General features: G+C 50.6%; 1 protein-coding gene across 2 annotated transcripts in view; it reads right to left on the bottom strand.

The window, feature by feature from the left end:
* LOC118380601 (F-BAR and double SH3 domains protein 2-like) overlaps positions 1-19,212 on the bottom strand; it is a 115,566-nt gene that overhangs the window by 3,117 nt on the left and 93,237 nt on the right. For both annotated transcript variants that reach the window (XM_052468211.1, XM_052468212.1), the window contains 7 exons: positions 18,276-18,395; positions 18,060-18,164; positions 15,846-16,004; positions 14,075-14,209; positions 8,521-8,604; positions 2,545-2,725; positions 1,251-1,459 (listed from right to left, as the gene is read on the bottom strand). In XM_052468211.1, coding sequence (XP_052324171.1) covers positions 1,251-1,459; positions 2,545-2,725; positions 8,521-8,604; positions 14,075-14,209; positions 15,846-16,004; positions 18,060-18,164; positions 18,276-18,395 — 993 coding nt within the window. The remainder of the gene's footprint in view (positions 1-1,250; positions 1,460-2,544; positions 2,726-8,520; positions 8,605-14,074; positions 14,210-15,845; positions 16,005-18,059; positions 18,165-18,275; positions 18,396-19,212) is intronic.

Consider the following 19,212-nt stretch of genomic DNA (forward strand, 5'->3'; position numbering starts at 1 on the left):
CCTACAGTAGTGAGTCATTTAGCAGACACTCTTATCCAGAGAGACTTACAGTAGTGAGTCATTTAGCAGACTCTCTTATCCAGAGACTTACAGTAGTGAGTCATTTAGCAGACACTGTTATCCAGAGAGACTTACAGTAGTGAGTCATTTAGCAGACACTCTTATCCAGAGAGACCTACAGTAGTGAGTCATTTAGCAGATACTCTTATCCAGAGAGACTTACAGTAGTGAGTCATTTAGCAGACACTCTTATCCAGAGAGACCTACAGTAGTGAGTCATTTAGCAGACACTCTTATCCAGAGATACTTACAGTAGTGAGTCATTTAGCAGACGCTCTTATCCAGAGAGACTTACAGTAGGGAGTCATTTAGCAGATACTCTTATCCAGAGAGACTTACAGTAGGGAGTCATTTAGCAGACTCTCTTATCCAGAGAGACTTACATTAGGGAGTCATTTAGCAGATACTCTTATCCAGAGAGACTTACATTAGGGAGTCATTTAGCAGATACTCTTATCCAGAGAGACTTACAGTAGGGAGTCATTTAGCAGATACTCTTATCCAGAGAGACTTACAGTAGGGAGTCATTTAGCAGACGCTCTTATCCAGAGAGACTTACAGTAGTGAGTCATTTAGCAGATACTCTTATCCAGAGAGACTTACAGTAGGGAGTCATTTAGCAGATACTCTAATCCAGAGAGACTTACAGTAGTGAGTCATTTAGCAGATACTCTTATCCAGAGAGACTTACAGTAGTGAGTCATTTAGCAGACACTCTTATCCAGAGAGACTTACAGTAGTGAGTCCTTTAGCAGATACTCTTATCCAGAGAGACTTACAGTAGTGAGTCATTTAGCAGACTCTCTTATCCAGAGAGACTTACAGTAGTGAGTCATTTAGCAGACTCTCTTATCCAGAGAGACTTACAGTAGTGAGTCATTTAGCAGACTCTCTTATCCAGAGAGACTTACAGTAGTGAGTGTATATATTTTTCATACTGTTGGAAACTACAACATCGCACAGTTCCGGCTGGATCTGATTTATTGCTAGAGAAACTGTGCAATGTGCTGAAGGAAAAAAAAAAAAAGGCAATGAAATTCAAATAATTGAACCTACCTCAGTCAATTAGTTGTTTTAAAAAATGTAAAATACCCAGGAATGTTGATTAATAGCTCAGCACTAGCGTGCATGCATGCATTTGTGTGTCTGTGCTTGTGTGCTCTCAAGTGTGTGTGTGTGTAAGTGTGTACCAGTTTGTCTACTCTGTTCTCTCTGCTCTCAGTCAGGTCCTCCACCAGTACAGAAGGGAAGACTCCCACTCGTCCGTTGAACTCTCCCTCCCAGAAGCCATCGTCTGTTTGGGTGTCTCTGTTCAGCAGATGGATGACAGCCCCCTCTGGGAAGGACAGCTCCTCATCCGCCTGACCATCGTAGTCATACAGTGCCCTCACAAAACTCACTGGGGAGAGGAGGAGAGAGGAGGGGGGAGAGAGGAGGGGGGAGGGAGGAGAGGGGAGGGAGGAGAGAGGGAGGAGAGAGGGAGGAGAGAGGGAGGAGAGGGAAGCAGGGGGAGAGGGGGGAGGGAGGAGAGGGAAGAGGGAAGAGGGGGGAGAGAGGAGAGGGAAAAGGGGGGAGAGAGGAGGGGGAGAGAGGAGGGGGAGGGAGGAGAGGGGAGGGAGGAGAGAATGAGGGGAGAGAGAGGAGAGGGCAGGGAGGAGAGGAGGGGGGAGAGAGGAGGGGGAGAGGAGTGAGGAGGGGGAGAGAGGAGAGGGGGAGGGAGGGAGAGGAGGGAGAGGGAGGAGAGGGAAGAGGGGGAGAGAGGAGAGGGAAGAGGGGGAGAGAGGAGAGGGGAGGGAAGAGGGGGGAGAGGAGGATTATAATTTAATTCTGGAACAATCCATGAGGCTTGAACCTACTGAAGTTAATGAACACACATTGGGTTCAGATCTTTGTTTCCATCAACGTCTTGATCTGACAAACAAGTTGGAAATGTGTCTATATTCTTTGAGAGGGTTTGTATTTGCCTTGTTTTTGTGCATGTGTGTGTAGTGGTGTTTGCATGTGTGTGTAGTGGTGTTTGCATGTGTGTGTAGTGGTGTTTGCATGTGTGTGTAGTGGTGTTTGCATGTGTGTGTAGTGGTGTTTGCATGTGTGTGTAGTGGTGTTTGCATGTGTGTGTAGTGGTGTTGGTATGTGTGTGTAGTGGTGTTTGCATGTGTGTGTAGTGGTGTTTGCATGTGTGTGTAGTGGTGTTTGCATGTGTGTGTAGTGGTGTTTGCATGTGTGTGTAGTGGTGTTTGCATGTGTGTGTAGTGGTGTTGGCATGTGTGTGTAGTGGTGTTTGCATGTGTGTGTAGTGGTGTTTGCATGTGTGTGTAGTGGTGTTTGCATGTGTGTGTAGTGGTGTTTGCATGTGTGTGTAGTGGTGTTGGTATGTGTGTGTAGTGGTGTTTGCATGTGTGTGTAGTGGTGTTTGCATGTGTGTGTAGTGGTGTTTGCATGTGTGTGTAGTGGTGTTGGCATGTGTGTGTAGTGTGTTCTTACAGCTGGCGTCTCCGTTGATGCTGCCAGTGTGTATCTCTGGCTCGGTGGAGTTGGAGGAGGTGTGTGAGCGAGCGTCCAACGCAGCGAGAGACTGGAGCATGCTCAGTAGGCTGCTAGAGGTGGGGAACTGAAGATACTTCTCTGGGTTTGCGTAGCCAATCAGCCCTGTCTTACTTCTCGCCTGAAACAACCAATCACACAACAGGATGTTAGACCATGAACCAATAACAGAGCTCCGTGTTAAAGGACAGCCCTGGTCAACCAATGAAAAATTACTATATTAGGCAGTGCTGTGTGTTTAGTGTCTGCCTACAGGGAGGAGGTCAGAGACCTGGCCGGGTGGTGCCAGAATAACAACCTATCCCTCAACGTAACCAAGACTAAGGAGATGATTGTGGACTACAGGAAAAGGAGGACCGAGCACGCCCCCATTCTCATCGACGGGGCTGCAGTGGAGCAGGTTGAGAGCTTCAAGTTCCTTGGTGTCCACATCACCAACAAACTAACATGGTCCAAACACACCAAGACAGTCATGAAGAGGACACATCACCAACAAACTAACATGGTCCAAACACACCAAGACAGTCGTTAAGAGGACACACCACCAACAAACTAACATGGTCCAAGCACACCAAGACAGTCATGAAGAGGACACATCACCAACAAACTAACATGGTCCAAACACACCAAGACAGTCGTTAAGAGGACACATCACCAACAAACTAACATGGTCCAAACACACCAAGACAGTCGCGAAGAGGACACACCACCAACAAACTAACATGGTCCAAACACACCAAGACAGTCATGAAGAGGACACATCACCAACAAACTAACATGGTCCAAGCACACCAAGACAGTCATGAAGAGGACACATCACCAACAAACTAACATGGTCCAAGCTCACCAAGACAGTCATGAAGAGGACACGACAAAGTCTATTCCCCCTCAGGAAACTAAAAAGATTTGGCATGGATCCTGAGATCCTCAAAAGGTTCTACAGCTGCATCACTTTAACTATACATTCATGCACATACAACCTCAATTGGCCGACCAACCAGTGCTCCTGCACATTAGCCAACGGGGCTATCTGCATTGTGTCCCGCCACCCACCAACCCCTCTTTTACGCTTCTGCTACTCTCTGTTCATCATATATGTATAGTCACTTTAACCATATCTACATGTACATACTACCTCAATCAGCCCGACGAACCGGTGTCTGTATGTAGCCTCTCTACTGTATATAGCCTCTCTACTGTATATAGCCTCTCTACTGTATATAGCCTCGCTACTGTATATAGCCTCGCTACTGTATATAGCCTCTCTACTGTATATAGCCTCGCTACTGTATATAGCCTCTCTACTGTATATAGCCTCGCTACTGTATATAGCCTCGCTACTGTATATAGCCTCTCTACTGTATATAGCCTCACTACTGTATATAGCCTCGCTACTATTATAGCCTCGCTACTGTATATAGCCTCTACTGTATATAGCCTCTACTGTATATAGCCTCTCTACTGTATATAACCTCACTACTATTATAGCCTCGCTACTGTATATAGCCTCACTACTGTATATAGCCTCTCTACTGTATATAGCCTCTCTACTGTATATAGCCTCTCTACTGTATATAGCCTCTCTACTGTATATAGCCTCTCTACTGTATATAGCCTCACTACTGTATATAGCCTCTCTACTGTATATAGCCTCTACTGTATATAGCCTCTCTACTGTATATAACCTCACTACTATTATAGCCTTGCTACTGTATATAGCCTCACTACTGTATATAGCCTCGCTACTGTATATAACCTCACTACTGTATATAGCCTCGCTACTATTATAGCCTCGCTACTGTATATAGCCTCTACTGTATATAGCCTCGCTACTGTATATAGCCCCGCTACTGTATATAGCCTCTACTGTATATAGCCTCGCTACTGTATATAGTCTCTACTGTATAGTCTCGCTACTGTATATAGCCCCCGCTACTGTATATAGCCTCTCTACTGTATATCAGCCTCGCTACTGTATATAGCCTCTCTACTGTATATAGCCTCACTACTGTATATAGCCTCGCTACTGTAAATATCCTCGCTACTGTATATAGCCTCTCTACTGTATAAAGCCTCACTACTGTATATAGCCTCACTACTGTATATATCTCTACACTACATCATATCTCTACAGTGCATCATATCTCTATATAGCCTCACTACTGTATATAGCCTCACTACTGTATATATCTCTACATCATATCTCTACAGTGCATCATATCTCTATATAGCCTCACTACTGTTATTATTCAATGTCTTTTTACTGTTGTTTTTATTTCTTTACTTACCTATTGTTCACCTAATACCTTTTTTGCACTATTGGTTAGAGCCTGTAAGTAAGAATTTCACTGTAAGGTCTACTACACCTGTTGTATTCGGCATTTCACTGTAAGGTCTACTACACCTCTTGAATTCAGCATTTCACTGTAAGGTCTACTACACCTGTTGTATTCGGCATTTCACTGTAAGGTCTACTCCACCTCTTGTATTCAGCATTTCACTGTAAGGCCTACACCTCTTTTATTCAGCATTTCACTGTAAGGTCTACTACACCTGTTGTATTCGGCATTTCACTGTAAGGTCTACTACACCTCTTGTATTCAGCATTTCACTGTAAGGCCTACACCTCTTTTATTCAGCATTTCACTGTAAGGTCTACTACACCTCTTGTATTCGACATTTCACTGTAAGGTCTACTACACCTGTTGTATTCAGCATTTCACTGTAAGGTCTACTACACCTGTTGTATTCAGCATTTCACTGTAAGGTCTACTACACCTGTTGTATTCAGCATTTCACTGTAAGGTCTACTACACCTGTTGTATTCAGCATTTCACTGTAAGGTCTACTACACCTGTTGTATTCAGCATTTCACTGTAAGGTCTACTACACCTGTTGTATTCAGCATTTCACTGTAAGGTCTACTACACCTGTTGTATTCAGCATTTCACTGTAATGTCTACTACACCTGTTGTATTCAGCATTTCACTGTAAGGTCTACTACACCTGTTGTATTCAGCATTTCACTGTAAGGCCTACACCTCTTTTATTCAGCATTTCACTGTAAGGTCTACTACACCTCTTGTATTCGACATTTCACTGTAAGGTCTACTACACCTGTTGTATTCAGCATTTCACTGTAAGGTCTACTACACCTGTTGTATTCAGCATTTCACTGTAAGGTCTACTACACCTGTTGTATTCAGCATTTCACTGTAAGGTCTACTACACCTGTTGTATTCAGCATTTCACTGTAAGGTCTACTACACCTGTTGTATTCAGCATTTCACTGTAAGGTCTACTACACCTGTTGTATTCAGCATTTCACTGTAAGGTCTACTACACCTGTTGTATTCAGCATTTCACTGTAAGGTCTACTACACCTGTTGTATTCAGCATTTCACTGTAAGGTCTACTACACCTGTTGTATTCAGCATTTCACTGTAAGGCCTACACCTCTTTTATTCAGCATTTCACTGTAAGGTCTACTACACCTCTTGTATTCGACATTTCACTTTAAGGTCTACTACACCTGTTGTATGCGACATTTCACTGTAAGGTCTACTACACCTGTTGTATTCAGCATTTCACTGTAAGGTCTACTACACCTGTTGTATTCAGCATTTCACTGTAAGGTCTACTACACCTGTTGTATTCAGCATTTCACTGTAAGGTCTACTACACCTGTTGTATTCAGCATTTCACTGTAAGGTCTACTACACCTGTTGTATTCAGCATTTCACTGTAAGGTCTACTACACCTGTTGTATTCAGCATTTCACTGTAAGGTCTACTACACCTGTTGTATTCAGCATTTCACTGTAATGTCTACTACACCTGTTGTATTCAGCATTTCACTGTAAGGTCTACTACACCTGTTGTATTCAGCATTTCACTGTAAGGCCTACACCTCTTTATTCAGCATTTCACTGTAAGGTCTACTACACCTCTTGTATTCGACATTTCACTGTAAGGTCTACTACACCTGTTGTATTCAGCATTTCACTGTAAGGTCTACTATACCTGTTGTATTCAGCATTTCACTGTAAGGTCTACTACACCTGTTGTATTCAGCATTTCACTGTAAGGTCTACTACACCTGTTGTATTCAGCATTTCACTGTAAGGTCTACTACACCTGTTGTATTCAGCATTTCACTGTAAGGTCTACTACACCTGTTGTATTCAGCATTTCACTGTAAGGTCTACTACACCTGTTGTATTCAGCATTTCACTGTAAGGTCTACTACACCTGTTGTATTCAGCATTTCACTGTAAGGTCTACTACACCTGTTGTATTCAGCATTTCACTGTAAGGTCTACTACACCTGTTGTATTCAGCATTTCACTGTAAGGTCTACTACACCTGTTGTATTCAGCATTTCACTGTAAGGTCTACTACACCTGTTGTATTCAGCATTTCACTGTAAGGTCTACTACACCTGTTGTATTCAGCATTTCACTGTAATGTCTACTACACCTGTTGTATTCAGCATTTCACTGTAAGGTCTACTACACCTGTTGTATTCAGCATTTCACTGTAAGGTCTACTACACCTGTTGTATTCAGCATTTCACTGTAATGTCTACTACACCTGTTGTATTCAGCATTTCACTGTAAGGTCTACTACACCTGTTGTATTCAGCATTTCACTGTAAGGCCTACACCTCTTTTATTCAGCATTTCACTGTAAGGTCTACTACACCTCTTGTATTCGACATTTCACTGTAAGGTCTACTACACCTGTTGTATTCAGCATTTCACTGTAAGGTCTACTATACCTGTTGTATTCAGCATTTCACTGTAAGGTCTACTACACCTGTTGTATTCAGCATTTCACTGTAAGGTCTACTACACCTGTTGTATTCAGCATTTCACTGTAAGGTCTACTACACCTGTTGTATTCAGCATTTCACTGTAAGGTCTACTACACCTGTTGTATTCAGCATTTCACTGTAAGGTCTACTACACCTGTTGTATTCAGCATTTCACTGTAAGGTCTACTACACCTGTTGTATTCAGCATTTCACTGTAAGGTCTACTACACCTGTTGTATTCAGCATTTCACTGTAAGGTCTACTACACCTGTTGTATTCAGCATTTCACTGTAAGGTCTACTACACCTGTTGTATTCAGCATTTCACTGTAAGGTCTACTACACCTGTTGTATTCAGCATTTCACTGTAATGTCTACTACACCTGTTGTATTCAGCATTTCACTGTAAGGTCTACTACACCTGTTGTATTCAGCATTTCACTGTAAGGTCTACTACACCTGTTGTATTCAGCATTTCACTGTAAGGTCTACTACACCTGTTGTATTCAGCATTTCACTGTAAGGTCTACTACACCTGTTGTATTCAGCATTTCACTGTAAGGTCTACTACACCTGTTGTATTCAGCATTTCACTGTAAGGTCTACTACACCTGTTGTATTCAGCATTTCACTGTAAGGTCTACTACACCTGTTGTATTCAGCATTTCACTGTAATGTCTACTACACCTGTTGTATTCAGCATTTCACTGTAAGGTCTACTACACCTGTTGTATTCAGCATTTCACTGTAAAGTCTACATCTCTTGTATTCAGCATTTCACTGTAAGGTCTACTACACCTGTTGTATTCAGCATTTCACTGTAAGGTCTACTACACCTGTTGTATTCAGCATTTCACTGTAAGGTCTACTACACCTGTTGTATTCAGCATTTCACTGTAAGGTCTACTACACCTGTTGTATTCAGCATTTCACTGTAAGGTCTACTACACCTGTTGTATTCAGCATTTCACTGTAAGGTCTACTACACCTGTTGTATTCAGCATTTCACTGTAAGGTCTACTACACCTGTTGTATTCAGCATTTCACTGTAAGGTCTACTACACCACCACGTGACAAACTCTGATTTGATTGTTGTTGTTACCTTGACCCAGTCCTCCATGTCTCCATCCTCTATCACCTCCAACATCTCATGCTCCTCTATACTCAACTCATCTGGCTGAGATGCCTAGAGACACAGACAGAGACGCGGAGGGAGAGAGAGAGAGAGAGAGAGAGAGAGAGACAGACAGACAGACAGACAGACAGACAGACAGACAGACAGACAGACAGACAGACAGACAGACAGACAGACAGACAGGAAGAGAGTAGAAAAGGAGGAGGAGAGTATTAACCAATGGACAATACAAACTGATATTTTATGGCTCTAATGTTACATGCATTCAGTGTTCAGATGGGTGTAGCCCTCTGACCCTGATGAGTGGAGCCCCCTGACCCTGATGAGTGGAGCCCCCTGACCCTGATGAGTGGAGCCCCCTGACCCTGATGAGTGGAGCCCCCTGACCCTGATGAGTGGAGCCCCCTGACCCTGATGAGTGGAGCCCCCTGACCCTGATGAGTGGAGCCCCCTGACCCTGATGAGTGGAGCCCCCTGACCCTGATGAGTGGAGCCCCCTGAACCTGATGAGTGGAGCCCCCTGACCCTGATGAGTGGAGCCCCCTGACCCTGATGAGTGGAGCCCCCTGACCCTGATGAGTGGAGCCCCCTGACCCTGATGAGTGGAGCCCCCTGACCTGATGAGTGGAGCCCCTGACCCTGATGAGTGGAGCCCCTGACCCTGATGAGTGGAGCCCCCTGAACCTGATGAGTGGAGCCCTGACCTGATGAGTGGAGCCCCTGACCCTGATGAGTGGAGCCCCTGACCCTGATGAGTGGAGCCCTGACCCTGATGAGTGGAGCCCCTGAACCTGATGAGTGGAGCCCCTGACCCTGATGAGTGGAGCCCCCTGACCCTGAAGAGTGGAGCCCCCTGACCCTGATGAGTGGAGCCCCCTGACCCTGTTGGGTGGAGCTCCCTGACCCTGATGGGTGGAGCTCCCTGACCCTGACCTGACTCTGATGGGTGTAGCCCCCTGACCCTGATGAGTGGAGCCCCCTGACCAGTGGAGCCCCTGACCCTGACGAGTGTAGCCCCTGACCCTGACCTGACACTGATGGGTGGAGCCCCCTGACCCTGATGGGTGGAGCCCCCTGACCCTAACGAGTGGAGCCCCCTGACCCTAACGAGTGGAGCCCCCTGATCCTGACCTGACCCTGATGGGTGGAGCCCCCTGACCAGTGGAGCCCCCTGACCCTGATGAGTGGAGCCCCCTGACCCTGACCTGACCCTGATGGGTGGAGCCCCTAACGAGTGGAGCCCCCTGACCCTGATGAGTGGAGCCCCCTGACCCTGATCTGACCCTGATGGGTGGAGCCCCCTGACCCTGATGGGTGGAACCCCCTGACCCTGACGAGTGGAGCCCCCTGACCCCGACCTGACCCTGATGGGTGGAGCCCCCTGACCCTGACGGGTGGAGCCCCCTGACCCTGATGGGTGGAGCCCCCTGACCCTGATGGGTGGAGCCCCCTGACCCTGATGGGTGGAGCCCCCTGACCCTGATGAGTGGAGCCCCTGACCCTGATGAGTGGAGCCCCCTGATCCTGACCCTGACCTGACCCTGATGGGTGGAGCCCCCTGACCCTGATGAGAGGAGCCCCCTGACCCTGAAGAGTGGAGCCCCCTGACCCTGAAGAGTGTAGCCCCCTGAAGCTGACCCTGATGGGTGTAGCCCCCTGACCCTAATGAGTGTAGCCCCCTGACTCTGGCCCTGATGGGTGGAGCCCCTGACCCTAATGAGTGGAGCCCCCTGACTCTGATGAGTGTAGCCCCCTGATCCTGACCCGAACCCCACCCTGATGGGTGCAGGCCCCTGACCCTCGGTGGAGCCCCCTGACCCTGATGGGTGGAGCCCCCTGACCCTGATGGGTGTAGCCCCTGACCCTGATGAGTGGAGCCCCCTGACCCTGATGAGTGGAGCCCCCTGACCCTGAAGAGTGGAGCCCCCTGACCCTGATGGGTGGAGCCCCCTGAAGCTGACCCTGATGGGTGGAGCCCCTGAACCTGATGAGTGGAGCCCCCTGACCCTGATGAGTGGAGCCCCCTGACCCTGATGAGTGTAGCCCCCTGACTCTGATGAGTGGAGCCCCCTGACTCTGACCCTGATGGGTGGAGCCCCTGAACCTGATGGGTGTATCCCCCTGACCCTAATGAGTGGAGCCCCCTGACCCTAATGAGTGGAGCCCCCTGACCCTGATGAGTGTAGCCCCCTGACTCTGATGAGTGGAGCCCCCTGATCCTGACCCTGAACTGACCCTGATGGGTAGAGCCCCCTGACCTGACCCTAATGAGTGGAGCCCCCTGATCCTGAAGAGTGGAGCCCCCTGAAGCTGACCCTGATGAGTGGAGCCCCCTGACCCTGAAGAGTGGAGCCCCTTGACTCTGACCCTGATGGGTGGAGCCCCTGAACCTGATGAGTGGAGCCCCCTGACTCTGACCCTGATGGGTGGAGCCCCTGAACCTGATGGGTGGAGCCCCCTGACCCTGATGAGTGGAGCCCCCTGATCCTGACCCTGAACTGACCCTGATGGGTGGAGCCACCTGACCCTGAAGAGTGGAGCCCCCTGAAGCTGACCCTGATGAGTGGAGCCCCCTGACCCTGATGAGTGGAGCCCCTGAACCTGATGAGTGGAGCCCCCTGACCCTGATGAGTGGAGCCCCCTGACTCTGACCCTGATGGGTGGACCCCCCTGATCTGACCCTGACGGGTGGAGCCCCTGACCCTGATGAGTGGAGCCCCCTGCCTTTGATGGGTGGAGCCCCCTGACCCTGATGGGTGGAGCCCCCTGACCATGATGAGTGGAGCCCCCTGACCCTGATGAGTGGAGCCCCCTGACCCTGAAGAGTGGAGCCCCCTGAAGCTGACCCTGATGAGTGGAGCCCCCTGACTCTGATGAGTGGAGCCCCCTGATCCTGACCCTGAGCTGACCCTGATGGGTAGAGCCCCCTGACCTGACCCTGATGGATGTAGCCCCCTGACCCTAATGAGTGGAGCCCCCTGATCCTGAAGAGTGGAGCCCCCTGAAGCTGACCCTGATGAGTGGAGCCCCCTGACCCTGATGAGTGGAGCCCCCTGACTCTGACCCTGATGGGTGGAGCCCCTGAACCTGATGGGTGGAGCCCCGTGACCTGACCCTGATGGGTGGAGCCCCCTGACCTTGATGAGTGGAGCCCCCTGATCCTGACCCTGAACTGACCCTGATGGGTGGAGCCACCTGACCCTGAAGAGTGGAGCCCCCTGAAGCTGACCCTGAAGAGTGGAGCCCCCTGACCCTGAAGAGTGGAGCCCCTGAACCTGATGAGTGGAGCCCCCTGACCCTGATGAGTGGAGCCCCCTGACCTGACCCTGATGGGTGGACCCCCCTGATCTGACCCTGACGGGTGGAGCCCCTGACCCTGATGGGTGGAGCCCCCTGACCCTGATGGGTGGAGCCCCCTGACCCTAATGAGTGTAGCCCCCTGACCATGATGAGTGGAGCCCCCTGACCCTGATGAGTGGAGCCCCCTGACCCTGAAGAGTGGAGCCCCCTGACCCTGATGGGTGGAGCCCCCTGAAGCTGACCCTGATGGGTGGAGCCCCTGAACCTGATGAGTGGAGCCCCCTAACCCTGATGAGTGGAGCCCTCTGACTCTGACCCTGATGGGTGGAGCCCCTGAACCTGATGGGTGTATCCCCCTGACCCTAATGAGTGGAGCCCCCTGACCCTGATGAGTGTAGCCCCCTGACTCTGATGAGTGGAGCCCCCTGATCCTGACCCTGAACTGACCCTGATGGGTAGAGCCCCTGACCTGACCCTGATGGATGTAGCCCCCTGACCCTGTTGAGTGGAGCCCCCTGACCCTGAAGAGTGGAGCCCCCTGAAGCTGACCCTGATGAGTGGAGCCCCCTGACCCTGATGAGTGGAGCCCCTTGACTCTGACCCTGATGAGTGGAGCCCCCTGACCCTGAAGAGTGGAGCCCCTTGACTCTGACCCTGATGGGTGGAGCCCCTGAACCTGATGAGTGGAGCCCCCTGACCCTGATGAGTGGAGCCCCCTGACTCTGACCCGGATGGGTGGAGCCCCTAAACCTGATGGGTGGAGCCCCCTGACCTGACCCTGATGGGTGGAGCCCCCTGACCCTGATGAGTGGAGCCCCCTGATCCTGACCCTGAACTGACCCTGATGGGTGGAGCCACCTGACCCTGAAGAGTGGAGCCCCCTGAAGCTGACCCTGATGAGTGGAGCCCCCTGACCCTGATGGGTGGAGCCCCTGAACCTGATGGGTGGAGCCCCTGAATCTGATGGGTGGAGCCCCCTGACCTGACCCTGATGGGTGGAGCCCCCTGACCCTGATGAGTGGAGCCCCTGATCCTGACGCTGACCCTGATGGGTGGAACCCCCTGACCCTGATGAGTGGAGCCCCCTGACCCTAATGGGTGGACCCCTTGATCTGACCCTGACGGGTGGAGCCCCTGACCCTGATGAGTGGAGCCCCCTGACCCTGAAGAGTGGAGCCCCCTGACCCTAATGAGTGGAGCCCCCTGACTCTGACCCTGATGGGTGGAGCCCCTGAACCTGATGGGTGGAGCCCCCTGACCTGACCCTGATGGGTGTAGCCCCCTGACCCTAATGGGTGGAGCCCCCTAACCCTGATGAGTGGAGCCCCCTGACCCTAATGGGTGGAGCCCCCTAACCCTGATGGGTGGAGCCCCTTGACCCGGACCTAATAATAAATAATATATGCCATTTAGCAGACGCTTTTATCCAAAGCGACTTACAGTCATGTGTACATACATTCTACGTATGGGTGGTCCCGGGAATCGAACCCACTACCCTGGCGTTACAAGCGCCATGCTCTACCAACTGAGCTACAGAAGGACCTGGGGCCTGCACCCTGATGGGTGCACCCCTGACCCTCGGTGGAGCCCCCTGACCCTGATGGGTGGAGCCCCCTGACCCTGATGGGTGGAGCCAAAAATGTTTGCATAGCTCTTTTACACACCTTCATGTTGATGTACATATTAATACATCATCTGTCTAGATAAACAATGTTTGTGGAAATACATTATAGCATAGCTAAGCAAATATACTGAGTGTTCAAAACATTAAGAACACCTGCTCTTTCTATGACAGACTGACCAGGTGAAATCTATGATCCCTTATTAATGTCACTTGTTAAATCCACTTCAATCAGTGGAGGTGAAGGGGAGGAGACAGGTTAAAGAAGGATTTTTAAGCCTTGAGACAACAGTGACATGGATTGTGTATGTGTACCATTCAGAGGGTGAACGGGCAAGACGGAAGATTTAAATAACTTTGAACAGGGTATGGAATTAGGTGCCAGGCGCACCGGTTGTGTCAAGAACCGCAACAGTTTCCTGTCTGAATCAAGAATGGTCCACCATCCAAAGGACATCCAGCCAACTTGACACGACTGTGGAAAGCAATGGACATGGACCAGCATCCCTGTGGAACGCTTTCAACACCTTGTAGAGTCCATGTCCCGACGAATTGAGGCTGTTCTGGGAGCAAAAGGGGGGAGAGAGGGGGGTGTATTACCTTGTATGAGTAGAGGACTTTGCAGGTGAGTGGGTAGTTCCTGAGAGTCCCAGAGGGGCTGGAGCTGCTGTCATCAAACACCTCCATGTTCTCCTCACACTCCTCACCCTCCGACCGCTCCAGATCAACTGGGCCCTACACACACATCACAATGAGCTACTTCCAATGCTCCAGTGTGGTTCTCTCTCCTCCTTCTGAGTCAGATGATGTGAAGTGTGTCTCTGTAAAACCTTTATGTCCTGACCCCTCCTCTACCTGTCCTCAGGGAACCTCATTGGCTCAGAGAGATCAGGTGGCATATGGGCCCACCCTCCTTGGGACCGGATACAGCAACCCAATCAGGGTTTTGGTCTGTCTGTGTTTTCAAAACTCACTATGTTCCCGATAGGAAGCTTAGTCGTGTGTTGTGTGTTCACTTTCCCGAAAAAAGAAACCCATTCTGCTTTTAATAATGTATAAACACCTTGATGTTGTCAAGCAAAAAGCATAGCTGTACTTACTAATTCCTGCTCTTACAAATCAATATGTAACAGGTGTCATCATCATGGCCAGAATTGATTCTAACAAGAGGATGGTACTATAGTATACTAGTAGTTATCACCTTGAGGAAAAGCTACTTCATTCTCCATCACACTGATAAACCAGACTGGTGTGAAATGAACACTGGGCCAATGGAACAGAGCACTCATTCTGTCACTCTTCTCCTTTCTGTCATCCACTTTCTCCTCCTCTTCACCCTCCTCCTTTCCTTTGGTTTCCGTTTCCCATTATCACTCTCCCCATCTCCCCTCCTCTGATCTTCACCCCCTTTCTCTCTCCTTCCTCTCAGTCTTCACCCCCCCCCTCTCTCTCCTTCTTCTCAGTCTTCACCCCCCTCTCTCTCCTTCCTCTCAGTCTTCACCCCCCCTCTCTCTCTCTCTCCCTCCTTCCTCTCAGTCTTCACCCCCCCCCTCCCTCTCTCTCCTTCCTCTCAGTCTTCACCCCCCCTTCCTCTCTCTCCTTCCTCTCAGTCTTCACCCCCTCCCTCTCTCTCCTTCCTCTCAGTCTTCACCCCCTCCCTCTCTCCCTCCTTCCTCTGTCTTCATCCCCCCCTCTCTCTCTCCTTCCTCAGTCTTCACCCCCTCTCTCCCTCCTTCCTCTCGGTCTTCACCCCCCCCCTCTATCTCTCTCCTTCCTCAGTCTTCACCCCCTCTCTCCCTCCTTCCTCTCAGTCTTCACCCCCTCTCTCCCTCCTTCCTCAGTCTTCATCCCCCCTCTCTCTCTCCTTCCTCAGTCTTCACCCCCTCTCTCTCCCCCTCCTTCCTCTCAGTCTTCACCCCCTCTCTCTCTCTCCTTCCTCTCAGTCTTCATCCCCCTCTCTCTCTCTCTCTCCTTCCTCTCAGTCTTCACCCCCCCCTCTCGTGGTTGCTGCAGTGTCATATGAACAGAATGTTAAGTGATGAAGATGAGCAGAGACTGCTTACCTCAACATCCTGCTGACACACACACACACACACACACACACACACACACACACACACACACACACACACACACACACACACACACACACACACACACACACACACACACACACACACACACAAGCCAAAGTGCTGAAGCCCACACACATGCCTTGGTTGCCCTGTGGTAAAGAAACAGTCTGGGGTGATGACATGTAGTGGGAGAGAGGCATTTCAGTGACTGTAGTGTAGAGCGAGGGATTGTGGGTAGTTTCCTCCAAAGTGTGGAACGGTGGTGTAGTGAGAGGGAGGGAGGGCAGGTGTCTCACCGAGAGTGAGGGATCGTGGGTAGTGTAGTTTAGCATAGCCCAGCGCTCATTCTCCAGCTCCTCCATCACCTGGTTCATGGCGCTCTTCAGCCAGGTATCCACGGCAACGCCCACCTGTCTCAGCAGGTCCAAACGAGCCTCTGCCTTCAGCTTTACTGTCTAGAGTGAGAGAGAGGTTACATACATGGACACACACACATACACTGCTGGGTAATCAATACGACTGACAGGTGCCGTTGGAGGACTCAATCTATCCCATCAGCACTCACAGGTCACCTGTCAGCCCAACATCTATGGTGGAAAGTTATATCAGTTATCATCATCACGTCTATGGTGGAGCAGCACGTCAGCCACCGTCAGTCTCTCTAAGGTGACTGTGGTCAGCAGTGGAGGACAGACTAACTCCAGACAGTCAAACATAAAGTCTACAAAGGTTTCCAGCCAGGTAAGTATTATGTAGGTAGGTATGTATGTAGGTAAACAGGAAGTGCAGGGAGATGGACTCATTACAGTACACTTCCACGGAGATAAAAGCTATTTAACGTCTGATCAGTATCAGTAACAACTATTGGTTGTCCTAGCTCTGCCCCTCCCCTCAGACCCATTAAACCTAAATGGACTCAAACATTCAACAGACAGCAGGAGATAATGGGGGCAGGGAGAGTGGGTGAGGGAGGTGTAGAGAGGTGGAGAGGGGGTAGAGAGTGTGAGGGACGGAGGTGGAGAGGGGTGAGAGAGGGGTAGAGAGCGTGAGGGAGGGATGTGGAGAGGGGTGAGGGAGGTGAGAGAGGTGTAGAGGGGGGTAGAGAGTGTGAGGGACGGAGGTGGAGAGGGGGTGAGAGAGGGGGTAGAGAGCGTGAGGGAGGGAGGGAGGGAGGGAGGTGGAGAAGGGGTGAGGGAGGTGTAGAGAGGTGGATAGTGAGGGAGGTGGAGAGTGTGAGGGAGGGAGGAAGGGAGGTGGAGAGAGGGGAGGTAAGAAAGGGAGGGGTGGTAGAGAGTTGTCCATAGCGGTATGCATTTCACATCTCTGTCTGTGGGCGCTATGACGATATCAGCCAGCAGGAGGGGCCAGATAGAGGGAAATCACAGAGAGGAATGAGAGAGAAAAGGAAGGTGAGGAGAGAGAGCTGAGGAGAGAGAGCTGAGGAGAGAGAGCTGAGGAGAGAGAGCTGAGGAGAGAGAGCTGAGGAGGAGGAGGAGGGAGAGCTGAGGAGGAGTAGGGAGAGCTGAGGAGGAGGGGGAGAGCTGAGGAGGAGGCTGGAGAGCTGAGGAGGAGGCGGAGAACTTAGGAGGAGGAGAGAGAGCTGAGGAGGAGGGAGAGCTGAGGAGGAGTAGGGAGAGCTGAGTAGGAGTAGGGAGAGCTGAGTAGGAGGGGGAGAGCTGAGGAGGAGGCTGGAGAGCTGAGGAGGAGGGGGGAGAGCTGAGGAGGAGTAGGGAGAGCTGAGGAGGAGGAGGGAGAGCTGAGGAGGAGTAGGGAGAGCTGAGGAGGAGTAGGGAGAGCTGAGGAGGAGGGGGGAGAGCTGAGGAGGAGTAGGGAGAGCTGAGGAGGAGGGGGGAGAGCTGAGGAGGAGGGAGAGTTGAGGAGGAGGAGGGAGAGTTGAGGAGGAGGAGGGAGAGTTGAGGAGGAGGAGGGAGAGCTGAGGAGGAGGGGGGAGAGCTGAGGAGGAGTAGGGAGAGCTGAGGAGGAGTAGGGAGAGCTGAGGAGGAGTAGGGAGAGCTGAGGAGGAGGGGGGAGAGCTGAGGAGGAGGGGGGAGAGCTGAGGAGGAGTAGGGAGAGCTGAGGAGGAGGGGGGAGAGCTGAGGAGGAGTAGGGAGAGCTGAGGAGGAGGGAGAGTTGAGGAGGAGGAGGGAGAGTTGAGGAGGAGGAGGGAGAGTTGGGGAGGAGGAGGGAGAGCTGAGGAGGAGTAGGGAGAGCTGAGGAGGAGTAGGGAGAGTTGAGGAGGAGTAGGGAGAGTTGAGGAGGAGGAGGGAGAGTTGAGGAGGAGGAGGGAGAGTTGAGGAGGCGGGAGAGCTGAGGAGGAGGAGAGAGAGCTGAGGAGGAGGGAGAGAGAGCTGAGGAGGAGGGAGAGAGAGCTGAGGAGGAGGTGGGAGAACTGAGGAGATGGATTGATCTGATTCATAGACTGACAGGCTGCCTATGAGTGAATCGATGGAGAGACAACTCTACTTGGAGAAGGGGGGTATAGGTCTACCTTATTTCCTACAAACACGCACCTCAGCCTTGCGGATGTTCTCTTTGGTATCCTCTATCTTCAGCTCCAGATCAAGCCGGCCCTGCTCTGTTTGAGGAACTCCCAGTGTCTCACATTCCTCCAGGCTCTAATGGCAGACACACACACACACACACTTAAATCTCACAGACTAAAATCACATCTGGTTTTCAAAGATGATCTGGACCGAGATCAACAACTAGTATGTGTGTGGACTCACTCTCTTGTAGTGGACAATGTTCTTGTGTTCTCGGGCCATTCTGGTTGCCCATTTCCTGGCCTCCTTGTTCAGACTGTGCTCCTCTGTCGGGCTCCCCGTGTCTGTCTCCAACTTACGACTCTACCACACACACACACACACACACACACACACACACACACACACACACACACACACACACACACACACACACACACACACACACACACACACATACACACGTTACCATGGAGATAAGAAGAACACAACCCCCTCTTCCTAAGCGGTTACCATGGAAATTATGGAATGTGATTCTAATATCCTAAATAAAGACTCCGCTACATCAAGTACCCCTGGACACAGCTACCTAGCACCCACACCAAGTTACCCCTGGATACAGCTACCGAGCAACCACACCAAGTTACCCCTGGATACAGCTACCTAAAACCACACCATGTACAGTACCCCTGGATACAGCTACCTAGCAACCACACCAAGTACCCCTGGATACAGCTACCTAGCAACCACACCAATTACCCCTGGATACAGCTGCCTAGCAACCACACCAAGTGCCCCTGGATACAGCTACCTAGCTACCACACCAAGTACCCCTGGATACAGCTACCTAGCAACCACACCAAGTACAAGTACCCCTGGACACAGCTACCTAGCAACCACACCAGGTTTCCCCTGGATACAGCTACCTAGTAACCACACCAAGTTACCCCTGGATACAGCTACCTAGCAACCACACCAAGTACCTCTGGACACAGCTATCTAGCAACCACACCATGTACAGTACCCCTGGATACAGCTACCTAGCAACCACACCATTTACCCCTGCTGGATACAGCTACCTAGCAACCACACCAGGTTTCCCCTGGATACAGCTACCTAGTAACCACACCAAGTTACCCCTGGATACAGCTACCTAGCAACCACACCAAGTACCTCTGGA

The sequence above is a fragment of the Oncorhynchus keta genome, chromosome 18 (assembly GCF_023373465.1).
Source record: "Oncorhynchus keta strain PuntledgeMale-10-30-2019 chromosome 18, Oket_V2, whole genome shotgun sequence".
Taxonomy (NCBI): Eukaryota; Metazoa; Chordata; class Actinopteri; order Salmoniformes; family Salmonidae; genus Oncorhynchus; species Oncorhynchus keta.